Genomic DNA, 16,648 nt, shown 5'->3' with positions numbered 1-16,648 from the left:
TCTCAGATTATATAAAATACATTTTAAGTTGATCTTTGACTGAATATGAGTCACTGTGTAAGTATAGAAATTGACAGGTTTTGTTATAACAAAATACTAATTTAATTTCTGAATTTAAACAGAAAATAACACTAATTTCTGAATTTAAATTATCCTGAAATTTGAGAAAAGTCATCTGATTAATCAAACACAATGAAGAGATCATTAATTTTTTTTACATGTTTTGTACTTTCATTACCTTTTGCATTTTTGCAGTGTCCAGTGATTTCACAATTCTGCTGAAGTGCTGAAGACCGAGCTCTTCTAGTTGAAAAGTAGCCAGATAACAAATAACTATCAAAAGATACATACATTTAAAATGCAGCAGGGAATTCTAATAAACCTATACCCTATTCTCAGCATACTCTGGGATTTAGACTGTTACTTTTATTTTAAATAGTCTTCGATGTTGTTTATCTAACTGAGCAATATAATGCTTGACAATGAGAAACTGTAACATGAAGTTATAATGTTAACCCTATATTCATTATTAGCATCGTGACTCTATGCTATGGTTCATATAAATTAGTTATCTCTTTCATCAGACAGATCTAAGCTAGTGCAAATCTACACAACTTTATGGAATTCTAACAGCTGAGGATCTAGCCACTTAGACAAAAAACGTAAAACAATTGTAGTTATCTGAAGTCACTCATAGAGGTCCTTTTGATGCCTGCAAATGTCTGTTTGTAAAACTGGGCGATCTACTATAGCAGTGTTTGGAAACCTGTAAGGCCAAAGGTAAGATCTTGCCATGATTTCACAGTCATTTCATTATGCCAACATCACCACTAAAATAAGCAGCTCTGTCAACCCCTAACTGCTTGTTCTCATTCCCTCCTTTTACTTCCTGGTGTTTCTTCTCCTGGACAAGTACAGTCACCCACACAGCCAAGTTAAAACAGATTGTGAATTTTAACCTGAAGCACTTTCTTGATCAGTTCACTGGATGGCTGCTGAACACAAGTTCTAATTCAGGAGAAGGTATGACATAGGGTTGAGAATGAGTGGCCAGTGATGAGAAAACGGGCGGCTTGTTTCTTTGGGTAATAGTACCAGCTTATACCACAAATATCTGCATATTCCATCTGTGAAATTTCTGTGTTAGTGTGGCAACAAGACAGGGAGAATAGGAGTCTGATGGCTCCTGAGAGATATGACTGAAAAGTTTCTGACAGTATTACATTGTTGGAAACCTCTCTCTTTTAGTGTAACCAAAATTTTCAGTGCAAGCAAGCTTATTCTGAGAGAATGTAATGTGAACAGGAGACATAAAAGAATGCTTTGATAGTGAATTTTTCAACATACTCTGTTTTTAATGTTTTCAGAGAGGATAGCTCTTATTCTTCTGTTCCAAAATCATAGTTTATTATACATAACAAAAATTTTAAACATAAACTGTCATATTTCTAGTGTTTATTTTCCTTTTTTTTTTTTTTTTTTGCAAGTGACCATTTTGAAGAAAATGTTGTAATCTTTGGTTTTATTCTGAATTAGAATAAAATGAAGTTTTTAAATTGTGACATTCTCTGGGAAGTCCAAGCCCGATTTTTGCACGCCCCTCTGGCAAGTGTACAGTTCGATACAGGAAGAGGCACAGTCAGTGCTGTGAGATTTTTGCAGACGTGTAAAGTTCATGAGCTCCTGTATCAGCTTTCATTTGACCATACTCACTTTGATCAATCAGGCTTCACTTGCACTGCAGTATTTCAGCTGCTACCAAGCAGTAATGATAAAATCAGTAAATTCTGACCAATGTGCTGCAGCCAGCTCAGTGTATTGTTAGGCTTCAATCTTGTGCTTTAGCATAGCAACATATTTAAGCAGTCTTAGAAGAATATACATTTATCTCCTACAAGCTTTATTAAATTCAAATCTGCTCACACATAGCAACAGCCTTTATAAGCAGCTTTGATCATTTAAGTGTCAATGCAGCTTGGCAAAGGGAATCACAAGCAGCTTAAAAAAATGTAAGCCGATGACCTTAGACTCTCAACTTGTTGATAAAGGAAAATTTTCTGGGGCCTACCCTCTGCCTATGATTAATGGAGGCTTTTGAGTGGACCAGTCCTGACAATCCAATTATAGCAACACTCAGCTTAAAGGTATAATTTATGTGCTCCAGACACTGAAAAACATGGTTTTGGAGAAATGGAGACAATGAAACATTACCATTTAGAATAAACTCAATATACTATTAATTTCATCCTTGACAGTTTAGCTTTCTTTCTGTTTGCTCTTTGATTTAGATTTCTATTCCTTTTCAGATTGTGACAGAAGCAACCAGAATTGCCACAAAAATTTAGTAGCTTTTAAAACATAAAATGTAGATACATCAGATCTGGTTTTTTTTCATTTTTCAACAACTTTGAATTAAATTGACTGGACTTTTCAAAGTACCCACAAAGCTTCAGAACATATCTGACTTAGAGAACCAATGCCAGTGCGATTTGTGATTCCAATTTATTTATGGACTTAATAAATCAACCTCAGTATATGTGTATTAAATGCACAGTATAAAAATATTCTTTAAATTACTTTTTAATATATTTCTCAATGCCTGAAGTAATTTTGGGAGTAGTAACTACTCTGATTAACTAGCTCATACGATCAGATATAGTTGTATTGTAACTGATTCTAACTGAGTAATTAATAAAAGGAAAATAATTGACCTCATTCATGGAGACAGACAGAAGTCTATTTATGTCATTGTGATGGTCAGGAACAAAGAAACCCATGTATGGATAGAGACAGTTGTATCTTCATACAGTGAGACATGCTGTGTTCCTCAGCAGACAAAGCTGTGTTCCACAATTTCATACCTGAATGGCAGAGGCACTAGGTTGCATAGAAGAGAATAAAGCGAAATCACTGAAGAACATTTTTTAAAGTGATAGTTAAACTTCCAGGATGCTTCTTCCAAGAGACTTCTTCCAGCCACCAATGCTATTTTCCATCTGCATGTTACCTAATCTGCAGGCATATTCTGCAGAATTTTCTTAGGTAAAATTCCAGTTAACACCTGTGAGAGTCCAGACTAAACAACAATTTCAGGATTTAGGCTTTACATCGTAAGGCCATTGGAAAAGGTTCTGTACCTCATACTTCATTGGGCACAATGACAATGCTTCAAATGTAATATAATATTAAGACCTACATTAGTAAAATGATATTTTTTTAAAGTTTTGTGGTAAACACATTTGGTGTTTTAAAGAAAACTTACCTATATAGAGATTACGTTCAGAAATCAAGCAATATCTCCCATCCCGAACAAAAAAGGCATTGACTACTACATCCAATAAGGATTTATATTCTATGCATCCAGCTAGTGTATCCAACACAAATTTTTCTTCTGTCACGTTAAGAGTCTATAGAAATACAAAATTAATAATGATTAATGTATTCTGGAAAGAAAACGTTAGTTGTGTACAAAAAGAAGTACAATCATTTTGAAGTAATTGGAAAACATGAAAAACAAATAGCAGTGCCTCTGGTAGGGCTGACGCATTTCTAATACTATCAAATATGGGCAGTTCTAACAAATTAATGGACCTTGTTAAGTAAAATGTAACCTTCCCCAATGTTAAACTTTCCATTTATCTGCTGACATACGCATTTAGTTAAAAGGCCTTGATGTGTGAATGTCAACAGTTACTGCAAAGAAAATTTGAAGTCTCTGAGCTATGAGCAATGATTAACTTAGCCAAGAGTATGAGAAAGTTTCAGTAAGAGTTTGCTTTTCCAGGGTGAAACTTGTTCTTTGTTGGTGAAGTCAGTGCTACTTGGGGAGACTAAATTGAGGGGAGAAGCTGGACCGGGATTACGGAAAAGACTCAACTGCTACTGTAACCTAATACTGGAGAATATGACTAATTTAAACTAAACCTTTTAGTGCCAGGATTCTTGTTGATGCAGACTGTTTCTTATCCAGCTGCACTCTCAGTCACTCATAATGTTCATGCATTACCACAAGAGAACAGAAAAGGGAGGGTCAGATGGTCGCTGCATGTCATTTGGGTCCTATCTCATAATCCCTTTAAAAAGTTTGAATGCTCCTGAACTTTACAGAGAGTTTCAATCATAATAAATAACCTGTGGAATATCTGTTACTACATGAGATAAACTTCTAGTATGAACCACCTCTAAACACTGCAATAAAATCTGAGACCCAGAACAGTTTGTTATTACATGAATTGAAAAAGGACAGCCACACTATGACAAAATGACAAACAATAATGATTCTTTGACTTAAGAGGTTAGTCAAGAAGCCGAGAAAAAAGCTAAGTGCATCTTCTGAAAACACGTAGTCCACATTTGATATATGATCTCTCCCATAGCTCTAAGATGTGGGAACAATTGAACTGCAATGATATATCAGATGAAAGGTTCACCTTGCCTAGTAGGCTATCTGCTAGCATCTTGATCGCTTTATTTCCCTAATGTGATTCATTTCTAGTTTAAGGGTATTATTAGAGGCTGCTGGAAGGAACTGTGTGAGTGTTCTGATGTATGACACTATATAGGGCTTTGAGATTGAGCAAATACAAGGCAAAACTTTAAAATTAGAGTTCCAATTCTTAAACGTAAAAAATGATGCAGAAGCATTCCAAGTGTATTTTCTCAGGTTGTCATTCACAGCAAGCATAATTCTTTTTCCCTACTCCTGCTCAAAAGCCAGATTTCATTCCTTCCAATTTGTGCATCATCACTAGAAAAAAATAGCGCCTCCATATAATTGTCTCCATATCCATCTATACTTATATATGCATATACAGATACACATGTATGCAGGCAAAATTACACCTACATACATCCTTGTAATTTCTTTACTGCCACTGGGATTAAACTAATACATCTGACTACTTCTCTAGCAGAACCGTAATAGACAATATTACTAATGATACACATACAGAAACAGAATCAAGCTCAGTTTGTTGTTTTTAGATCCTTAAGGCTAATAATAGTTTAAATGATAGAAAAGTTTTATTTCTATAACTGAAGTAATCATATATGACTCTGAATATATTCTGTGACCCAGATATGTTGGGTAAGAAGAAACAAAGTGTAACCAAACTCATCATTACATGGAGACACGGAAGGTTCACAAGGTCTGCTGGGCAGCACTAGAGACTGAGTGTGAATAAGCAGGATATCACCTACATTCTTAATTAGGGCTCTAGAGAAAGAAGAACCAACAGTTTGTGGTCGAGATGGGAGAAAGATAAAGGGGAATGTATTTGGGAAAATGTGAGCCAACTGGAGTGAGGTGGCAAACAAGAAGCACAGAGAAAGGAGTGAAAAGGAAGGTAGGGGAAAACAGGAGATACAGAAGGGCTTAGATGGAGGATGGTCACAAATAGAAAGGCAGAGGAAAGAGACTGAACACATCTGAAAATACGCAATGGGAAGCATGGACTCCATCTTGCTAAGCACTGAGAATTCTTGTGAGGCACACAGTCCATTCCGACTATACCTTTTCTGGATGAAGATTTATGGAAATTCTTTCATAAAACTGACAAAGAGAATCCAGAAATTTACCCCCCCCCCCCCCAAATGCTCAAATCTATATCTCATATTTGATATGAGGTATCTGAGAATTCACCAGAAAAGGCAAAAGAAAACCTAAATACCTGAAGGGTAAAGTGAGAGAGGATGACGTTCCAGTAAAAGTAAGATTGTGACATTTTGAATCTAAAACAATCAGTCCCCTTGAACAAATGCTGCTGTTCATGAACAGATCAATCTGCAGACAACAGTAGCTCTGATAATAAACAGAAAGTCCATGGTAAAACCGGACAAGCCCATTGCAAGCAAGTCCAACAAAGACTTACAACTATCCCTGCTAGAAAGCTAGAATATAAATTGTTTCCAATATATTTGATTAGAATCTTTGAATTCACCTGCTGAGTAATTTGACGTATATATGTGAAGTGCTACAACAAACCAGTGCTTATCAAATGTACTTTGGAGAGATGATCAAAAGTAGACAAGCAGCTAACAAGACGACACCAGTGCCCAAATCCTATCTCCTAGGCAGTTCAGACTACAGCATAAAAATACAATTGCATATTTATATTTATTCTATTTCTTTTACTATTCTGAGTTAACAGGTCAGTCAGAAGTTAGTTATTAGGACAAACACAGAAATAAGTGCTTACTCTTGCTTACTCCCTGAGCAAGAAAGTACATAACCACTACATGGCCTCGAACTAAGCAACAAGGTGACAGAAGGTGCACCCTGGTGCCCCAGAACATCAGTACTGACTGGTAATTCTGTGGACCACAGGCCAGAAAGTCTTGTCATGAAATTATCAATTGAATCTGCTTTCAACTACAAATGGTACTAAGTGTTCTGTTTCTACATATAAAAATTGAGAATAGTTAAGCAGCCTGCAGCTGTGTCATCCAGGGAAGTGATCTCATCAAAACTCATAATAAGCTAAACAAGACTGGGCAGGATCAGTACTTGGATAAGAAACTCAAAGGTGAGCTGTTGTTGGTTAAGCCCTGCTGATAATCTAGTGAATCAAAACCCAAATCAATGCTTTAAAACAGTTAGGATACTCTCTGCATAGAAAGTGCCTTGTGTTCTCAACAAATTTAATCAAGCATATTTACAGTTTATCTGTATATCTGAAACCATAATTGCTTTGGGAAAGTAATATGTTGGGTAGGTGTCACTGCTAGCACTAATTGCTAAGTGTGGCTTTCTGTGTGGCTTTCTGTTGCAGTTTATGTCTGTGGTATATATTTCTGAAGTGGTCAAATGATCCTGAAACAGTACAATATGATGGCAGATTGTACATTTATAGCACCTTTTGTATGAGGTTCTCAAAACACTTCACTAACACTAATTGCGTTTAATGAGATTCCTTTTGGCTAATATTATTTTGCTAATGCAGGAACTACAGTATGGAGCAAAGAGATTTTCCCCAGGCGACACACTAAGTCACTGGTGGCAACAAGAAAAGAATTAATAAACACTAATTTGTGAGCCTTTGTTCTGTCCATCAGACTACCTTCTTATCAAGTATACTTTACCGCATGTATTTCTCTATAATAACTAGCAGTTAGCTATGTTTGCAAGTATGTTGTGAGAGTCCTTCAGCATGAGGAAGGCCAGATAATTTACAGGTGAAGGTAACACATGCAGCTAGCATCTTCTGTTGCATCAAATACTGAAATTTATCAGAAGACAAGATAGATCTTGAAAAATATGCCTGTTCTATGCTCAGGAAACAAGCTCTCTAATGTTACAGCTTATTATTTGTTGTTTTGTTGTGTAAAGCATAGTACATTTAAGGTAGATGAATACTGGATGGTCCTATATTTTTAATGTTTTGGAAGCCTGTATATTACTGTGTTGACCAATGGCTGCACTGGATATAAGTAAAATACAGTTATATGTGTTCACAATGCCATTTCCATACAAATACCTGGCAGTGTTCTCTCTATGGCATTGAATTTCAGCTTTTTCTGATTCCCAAGTGTTTAAGTTGTAAAAGAATGATCCTGTCTGAAATTATCCTGACTGATCCTGTGAAAAAAATGTGAGTCTTGTCTGAATATATGCTGATTGGCGTTATCTCCCCCTTTTGAGAAATCCTTAATGCCCTTAGCCTGCTTCCATTGACTTATTTTCCTTGCTCCCTGACACTTAGCTGTAGCTGGGAACCAGTCAATTTTCTTCAAGGAGAGAAGAGACTGTGTAAGAAAGCTTAAGCATAGGACTTTGTACACAAACAACTTTCAACATGTGTTAGTACAAGAAACAGCATGAATTAAATGGAGAAGTATCTGCAAAAAGCAAGCTTTGCCACTGTGGGTGTATGGTAATAAGGACGGTTACAATGGGACCTGTTTAAGGGCCAGAGAGATCAGAGAAGTATGGGTAAGGAGAGAAGGAAAAGCTCTTGTTTCTGCAGAGGAGGAAGGAAAGGAACATCAACCGTGCTCTGAGACTTCTCATGATAAGGATTTAGTTTAAGGTGAAACAAACATTTTAGAAAGAAGATAATATTTGATAAAAAGATAAAATAGCTTTCACCTCCTGAGAGAACTGAGTAATAGTATGTGCTGAATTTGTCTATTTCTAGTGAGAATATGCACATTTTGCAGATGCAGTCTGATTAATTTATAGTGCTTCAGAAATCAGTGCTGGTCCTCTCCAAGGGTCTAATCAAAATGCCGTGGAAATGAAGGAAAATATTCCTATTGACTTCACTGGGTTTTGAATCAGTCACCAGAACCCAGTCCTCTTTCCCTCTGAAGTCAGTGAAAATGCTTCCAGTAATTTCAGTGGGGGAAAAAACCCTGCGATCTTAGGACATAAGTAGGAGAATGTACTGCTTCTGCTATTTACAGTCTATGCTGCAGTCACAAGCTAGTACTTTCATCTTCAGCTGATAATGCTGACCATCTTGAAGAGGTACAGTTAACGTTATTTTCCCTTGTATTTAATATTAAATCACATGAGTGGGACACTGCAGAAAACTCAGATTCCATCCTTTCCTTAGAAAGATCCTAATCTGCATTTATGTCAGTAACTAATAATACAAATTAGACTTGTATAATTTAGTAGGATTTTTTTCATCACATGTATCAAAATAATCTTGCATTACATTATTTTCATATTTAAAACTAGATCTATGACTTCTGACATTTGGAGATTTTACTCACAGTTGAGTGGGCATGTGTGAGACACACAGCTGAACCAACACAAATGAGAACTATGAAGAGTTATGCCAAATTACACCATGTTCTTGCAAAATGGAAAGCTCATAAACAGGTTCATCTTGCTATCAACATGAGAGGAATAAAGGAGCGAAACAGTGAATTTGGGGTGGCAGTTCTGACTTTACAGAAATAAGCTTTTTAGTAGATGGGATTTATAAAGGTCAATATGATGGGTCTGATCCTGCAACTCTAATTGAAACAAATAATTCCACTGAAAATAAAGGGAGTTATTTGCATGAAGGCACAAACATTGCATGGTAACTTCTGTGTTAAAATCTGTCTCTTGTTAGCATAGCAAAAGCTTGATTCTAACAGTCACAAGGAAGAAAAAAATGCCTGGAATGCTTCAGTTAGGTACAAAACTTAGTCTTTTTTCAAAATGAATGGATCCATTACTATAAATGGGCTGATGAAACTATATCCTTATGTACAGTATACACTGGATGAAGAATCACTCTGGATATGGATAATTTTTGATAGATTTAATTGAAGAATACTTAATAAAATGAAGGGGGTTTAGTACACAAGAACAAAGATAATAGCTGGATGGCATCTGTTTGATGAAAGGAGTATTAAAAAGCATTTAGGAAGATAAACAGGGAGAAGTAGTCAGGGTATTCAAATGAAGAACAACAGAAATAGAGACGTAAATTTGAATGTGAATACTAAGAATTTAAAGAACCAAGATGGACTCAAAGAATTATTTTAAGTTAATGTGTTATTCAGGACAATTCAAACTGAATTCTGATTTAATAGCAACAAGGTCCCAACATCGAAGTAAAAGCATTTACTTGCACTTATTATTTGGTTTTCGGAGGTTTCAGGGACACAGTATGATTCTTCATGATTGAAGGTGAAGGCTTGTTGCAACTAGGAATCACCCACCGTATTACTAATGAACCTATGTTCTTATTGAAAATATTTGCAGAGAAAAACAAGTCCAATATTATGTTATAAACATCGTAACTTACAATACAATAAATATGAAGATTGTAAATAACTGAATTACAAATCAAAGTGTAGTTTTCTTCCTGGAAGAAAATCAAGTCTGATCATTCACTGAGAACAACAAATAGAAATTATTTTTATGATGTAAAAATCACGTGTTGCAGAAATAAATTGTATGGAGTTGAACACAGAATCACCTCTAGACTAATTTTGATCATAACGTTCTAATCAGAGGAAACCATGTTATTTATCTCCTACTATTCAAGAATTAAAAATCCTTACCATATTTCATTTGTATTTCTTAAAAAACAGGAGGCTAAACAGTGAGTTTCCCTAACTCCAATATAGAAGTGTGAACTAGGAGTTGGAAGAGAGGAACTGAGACTGGAATGTGTCTTTCTCTCTTGCTTCTGAGTGGTCTTGCAGTCTCTCTTAACACCTTGGTTTTAAACACTATCAACTACCTGGCAGTCCAGCAATTTATTTATACATTTCCATTACACCAAAAGAAGATTCTATCTTTATATATACAGTGGTTCAGACAGACCTGAACTACTGTCAAAGTAACAGTTTACTTCTGCTCTTTAAAATTCACTTTCTATTCCTTTAGTGCTAATTTCCTGATTCCCTATTTGTATATTGAAATACTGAGTGATGGCAAAGTGCAATAAGTGAAAAAGAAAAATGTATCCCAACAGTGACTGCATATGTTATCTGCTTTATCTACCTCAATTACAAAAACACAGGGAAAGACGGGTGCTTTTCCAAAGCAGTACACAGGAATTAGATGTGCGGCTGCCATTACTGTAAATGGACTATGTAAAGCTAAATCCCACATACAGCTAGAAAAAATAACTCTTGATAGCAGTATCTAATGCCATCATTTCTCTGTAAATAAAGATGGCCAACTACTTATATACACCAATTTATGTACAGAGTAATGCTTCTGACTTTGGGCAGTTGCTCTGGAAGCAGACTGTACACCCAGATGTTTTCCAAACAGATTTCTGTCTCAAGGCTTGAAACAAGATTTCCTACAATGAGAGAATATGTTCAGATGGGAACACGGATATTTAAATAAAATTATAAAGATGCATTAAGAAATAAACCTAATAATAATCAAGAGGTTGCTTCTGCTTCTGTTGAAGTTAATGGATACTCTCCCATGCTATTCAAGAGGAACAAGATGAGAGCAGCTCACACAGTCTGATGCAAAGAACTGATATTTGATAGAAAGTTGTCAAATTTTCAGTTTTTTAACTAGCTATTTTGAAATAGTAAGTAGTGAGAAATCAAATAAAAGGAAACAGCTAGGGACGTATTTTCAAAGTGGCACATGGGGCCCAAGCAGTACCTTACAAATTTGTCCTTTTGGTTTTCTTTTGAAAATCCATGCACATTTTGCCAACTGAAAAATATCCATTTGCATGTGTTTTGTGTGAATTTGTACTGTAGCAGTACACTTCCCTGAAAATTCTGTGTGCCCTTGCCATGCTCAGCCCAGGGCAAGCAGAGCTTTCAGTACAATACAGGATGAGACTGGGACAAGCCATGCTGGGTCAGTCTGGGAGCTCAAACTGATAGAAGAGTCTGTCTTGCCTATCTTCTCTGTGACATCTGCCTCCTGTGGGCTTCAGTTTGAAGAGAGAGATATATTTCTGATTTGATTTAGGTACAGTAGAGACCTGAACTGAATGTGCAAGAGCCTTGAGGTGAGCAGAACAAAACCAAAGACGTGAGCAGGACTTGCTGGACAGTGACGACAGCATTGGAATCAGCTTGAAGAGATGGAACTGGGACGGGTTAAATGAGGAGACCTGGGAAAGTAAGTGAGGGTAAGAGAAAGGACAGGGGTAGAAAGATGATGGAGCTTAGAACAGGACCCACTTTATCCTTCTCTTCCATCTGTCCAATATTTGGCTAGCAGAGTATTCCAAACCTCTACAGTACAGCCACTTCCCAAGCATTGTGAACTGCCAAAACATAAAAATTTCTACAGAGTCTTTATGAAAGAGCAAAATATACTATTAATGTTTCACACAATGATGTATTTTGGCTTTTGTTTTAATTATGTATCTAAGCTTACATGTAAGTAAAATTAGAGCATCTAGAAATTAAGAAAATCTTTCTGAAGAGTCACTATGCAAACCCCTGGACTGTGTCACCTTCACAGCAGCACAGTGAAACCAACAGAAATGTTGTGTTGGATTTTGAGCCGAATATTCAACAAAGACTGATTCTATACTTAGTAAAAGATCTAATATGGAATCTACCAGTTACTTCTTGCTATCATTTGCAAAGCAAGTCTATTTTCACCCTATGGCTTCAACCCTTTGGATTTTATGTCTCTTTCTTTTTTATATATATACATATTGTGAAGTCCTTCATTTTAACATGTATTTGCTTGCCCACTTTCACTTCTTTTTCTGTGCCTCACTTCACCAGCAGTTTTCACTGCTTTAATTTTCAAGGATTTGCACAAGAGTGGTCTTATGCCCCTGGTAGACAGTTGACAGGGATATCTGGATTGAGACAGATTGTGCCTTCCAGACTCACTCCCTTAGGACTAAATCCAACTTCCTTGCATAACATATTCACATTTATCATGTAAGAACCCTAAACCACAGTCTAAGATGCTGGCTTCTCTCTGTGACATTTCTGTGTTGTTGTTGTCAGCTTAATTTCAACAATGCTAAAACAAAACTTCAGTGCTCTCATGCTACTTCTTTCCTCAATTATTGGTACTATTGCCACTCTCCCTGTCAGTCAAGCCCATAACCTCAGAGGTCTTCTTTCATGTAGACTACTCTTCAGGATATCATAACTAGTTTATGTGCATGTCTTCTTCATTCTTTTTGAACAGTAGGTTTCAAGTAGTATTTTCCTATTGCTTCATAGCTAAAAAGCTAAGGTAGTGTCTCCAAATTTTCCATTTTACTGTAATAAACATCTCTTTCCTGGGTTTAACTAATCCAGTCTTTCTGGAACGTTATTGTTAGGATTGTTCTCCTAGTCCATTGTTTTGACCCACTTATTCCACTTGGCATCTCACAGTTGATTCTAGCACATAAAACGAAAGCTGCCTGTCTGCTATCAAGATGCTTCGCAGCTCGGTTCCATTCTACCTATTATCTCTTATTCTTTACTGATGTCATCCCCCATTTCTGATCAGCCAAGGATGCCCATCTCCTCATTTCATTTATTAGATTTCCGAACAAGTCATTTTACTTACTTCCGATCAGCTCCTACAAACATTTATATTGCTCTTTGAAACCTACTTCATTCTGACAGAGGTTTTGCTCTGCAAAAGTCCTTTGCTATCCAGTCCTTGCAGTTCAGGTGAGAATGTGTGGCTGTCAGAGGTACTTATCTCCAGGATCTGGCACTTGATAGTACTGGCATCTGCAGTGGCTCCCACAGCCTGGCAGAGACACACTGGGGTGCTGAAGTCCCTTGAACATATTCTGGAATGACCTGTGCATGCTGCCTTTTTATTTTGAGAGAAATAACCTAGCCCAGAATTGTTCGTTTCACCAGGAACAACCACAAACTGCTGGACAATAGGCTAAAAAGTGTATTTTATGTAGGTCACCAACAGGTTATCAAAGAACTAAACAAGACACAGCAGATATCATATTAGAAGGACATACAGACTACAAAACATTCAAATACAATAAAGAAGATAGTAACCTGTAGAAAAGTTGAGTCTGATATACTGCATACATAAGTAAGCAAATAAATATAAAGAAAGCTGTGTCTTGCACTTATTTATATTTGTGCTCTTGGAATCTGACCCTCCTGATTTTTGTCTGGTCAGTAGTACACAACACTAGGTTTGTTATTTGTCATGCTCCTAGCATGAGACATAAAGGCTTGAATCTAGTCCATGATTTAAAGTCATGGCATTAATCAGGATACAAACTGGAGGAAGTTTCTGCATGGGTCAGTTAATACCAGCTAATTGGTAAGTGGCCAAGCCTGGAAATCATGTGTACAAAAATGCTACCATATTTTTAGGATCATATGCCTACTATGAAACAGAAAAGAAAGAAGTGAATTTTCCCTGGTGAATTATAATCACCCATTTGGTACTGAAACAAAGCTAATTTTATATAAACACAGATCTTACTTTTTACTTCCTTGGATAAATTTGCAGCAAAAGTATTATGTAGTAAGTGAGCTGAAACTATCCCAGAGAAACATTTCTGCTTCACCTTCGGCATCAGCTATCCTCCCTGTTCTTCCCCTTTTGAAAGAGTTTTTTATTAAGCTTAAGATTCATGTTTCTCTAATGGAGTTACTGCTTCTTTTGTCTTTGTATCACCTTTCCTGGGCTGAGAGAAACAATGATCTGAATGTTAATTTTTACAAGCATTTATTTTGGCAGCAGTGGTAGCTGAATTTACCTGCTCTCTGCCCAGTGAAAAATTATTATTTTGAAATTGGATCAGTTCCCTGATGTAATTCAGCATATGAATGCATAAAGAATTATGCCGCTACTACAGGGCAGGAAGGCAGTGTCAGAAACTAGGGACCTGAGTGGAAACTGTTTAAGAAAGCAAGCACCCAAGAAATGTGTATGGATCCACTGCCTCAGCCTCTGATTTTCAAATCACACATCCATAGTTTTATATTCTTGCAGTCATTTACGTTTATGCAAAATTAATGTGAAAGACTATCTAACTGGATAGCAGCGTTTTAGACCTTATTGTCAGAATTGGAAATGAGCACCAGAGCTACATGGGAGTGTGGAATCAGAGCTCTGGCAATGTAGTTTGATAATACATGGCACGCACAGACAATAGCAGTCTAAACAATATTACGGTCTTCCCTTAGTGATTTTCTAAAGCTGATTCAATCCAGTAGCTGCATCAGCACAAGTCAGGGTGGCACTGAGGACAAAGTGATGGGAAGAGGTGACAGACTGCGGTCAGGAAAGGATGGGAACCACTTCAGCCAGTATAGCTACGTACGGGCAAATCTTGGTCTGGTTACTCGCAGTATTAGATTAAAATCAAGCAGTTGATTTACTGTCACTTGCCTTCCATCCCACTGTTCTGATGGTCATTTATGTCCTCAAAGCAAGAATACCTGATCCTGTGAGTCAGCTTCTAAACTGCATTTATACATTCAAATGGGTGCTGCTGACAGAAACTTCTGTTTGGAAGGAGGAAAGGAGATAGGAAACTACAAAACAGCTTAGTAAGAAGTAGAAGAGAAGCTTTCCCTACCACTGACATCCATTTTAGAAAGTTATTGCTTTCCTGGTTTTTGTTGCTACTCAAGCAGTTTTTCAATCCCTCTGATCTTTACTTCCTTGTTTTCTGGTGATAACCATAAGAAATTTGGACTTTACTCATGAATGAAAAGCATCACTGTAAGAAAAATCTATGAAAGTTACAACATTGTAACAACCTGTTAGAAAACAGGTATCTTTATACTTAAAATCACATAGTAAAACAAAGTAAGCTATGTAAGATGAACTGAAACTTAATATACCTGCAACATCTTAGCTGATTCACTCAAGAAATCCTCCACGCTCTGATTTTCAGGGTTAAATTTGTTAAGCTGTTGGACTATTATTGCAATATGTTTTCCATGGCTGACCATCTTCACCATGGAGAATCCTATAAATATAGCAAATAATTAATTTTTCATGCCTCCTTCAGTTGTAGCATAATGTATGTTGATAGGCTCATAGAGAAGATATACTGCAGTAATGTAGAAGAGAACATTTAGGTCAAGCTTTCAAAATCACAGTTACTCAGAAAAGCTATCAGGAGAAATGAAAATACAGTACAAACATCAATAAAATAGAAGACATAATTACATATTTCTTATTCTGCAAATGTCTCAAAAGATCCTTAGGACAATACCTAAAATGCTTTCTGTGTCAGGTTATTTGATGAAAAATCATTAAAGATAATACTAGAGAAAAGCATGAATTTTTGCACATGTTCTACACAGGTCCTATTTAATACATTGCTCTTCCCAGTGAGACGCAATTGAAAGCGAAATTTGAATCTTAAATCTTATCACATGTTGCTATTAACAGCCTATTTTTCCAAAAGAACGAAAGAATAGGAACAGAGAGGAATGATAAGGAAGCAGTGAGACAGTGTTGGTCAGCAAGCTGGGCAGCGACCACAACACATCCATAGTCTAGGCCACTGTCAAGGTTTTTGAAGGCACAGCAGTTGGTCACTTTTTATGCTTGATACTTTGTTTGTGAAATGACTGGATTACATCTATCTCAAATGATGTCTTACTCGTATACATGAGAGTTTGCAGAACTGGCTACCTCACTTTTAATGTTAACATGACAAGAACTATAATGCATTTGTTGATACATGTGCACATGTTGTGTATGAAAGACCAATGACAGCAATGATCAGGGCTGAAAGTCATTAATCTGGTTTAACAATGCGAAAAAATGAGCACAGAAGTAATTTTCCATAGTGAAAATAAAAACAAATTTTTGAAAATCATTCTTGTATTTTATATATCATATTTTGATGTTAGAAAAGACTGCCTGATCAAGATGATTCATTGCCACCATGGTAAAGATAATTAATTTCTTGTTTTAAAAGGATATCATAACGTTTCCAAATACAGTGGTTTTGTACTCTGCCTTTCAGCACTGTCATACTCAATAATAATTGCCTAAACAGCACTTTTAATTACTAATCTCAGACTGCTGAAAAAAAGAGTTTGTCTGTGATTATGTTCAATATAGGCATTTAGTTACCTGGTATGATCAAGGCAAAATGTCCAATCAAAAAAAAAAAAGTCCAGCAAAACAGGGCTTGATCATGACAAGGGATGGCAAATAAAAAAAAGAGGTGCTGTTGTGTCTCTGTCACAGGGGGAATCACCATTTCTCCACTCCTCTGAGAATCATGATCTGTTTCTCTGTACCTGCCAA

At 36.4% G+C, this 16,648-nt stretch overlaps 1 protein-coding gene across 1 annotated transcript in view; it reads right to left on the bottom strand.

The window, feature by feature from the left end:
• CFAP99 (cilia and flagella associated protein 99) overlaps nt 1-15,350 on the bottom strand; it is a 58,994-nt gene extending 43,644 nt beyond the window's left edge. Inside the window, exons 1-3 of the mRNA XM_074865023.1 lie at nt 15,223-15,350; nt 3,263-3,407; nt 239-333 (exon numbers count right to left, since the gene is read on the bottom strand). Coding sequence (XP_074721124.1) covers nt 239-333; nt 3,263-3,407; nt 15,223-15,342 — 360 coding nt within the window. The 5' untranslated portion in view covers nt 15,343-15,350. The remainder of the gene's footprint in view (nt 1-238; nt 334-3,262; nt 3,408-15,222) is intronic.
• Between the last annotated feature and the right edge of the window lie 1,298 nt (nt 15,351-16,648).

The sequence above is a fragment of the Strix uralensis genome, chromosome 4 (genome assembly GCF_047716275.1).
Source record: "Strix uralensis isolate ZFMK-TIS-50842 chromosome 4, bStrUra1, whole genome shotgun sequence".
NCBI lineage: Eukaryota > Metazoa > Chordata > Aves > Strigiformes > Strigidae > Strix > Strix uralensis.
Note: the sequence above shows the minus strand (reverse complement) of the source record. Positions and strands in the feature narration are given on the sequence as shown.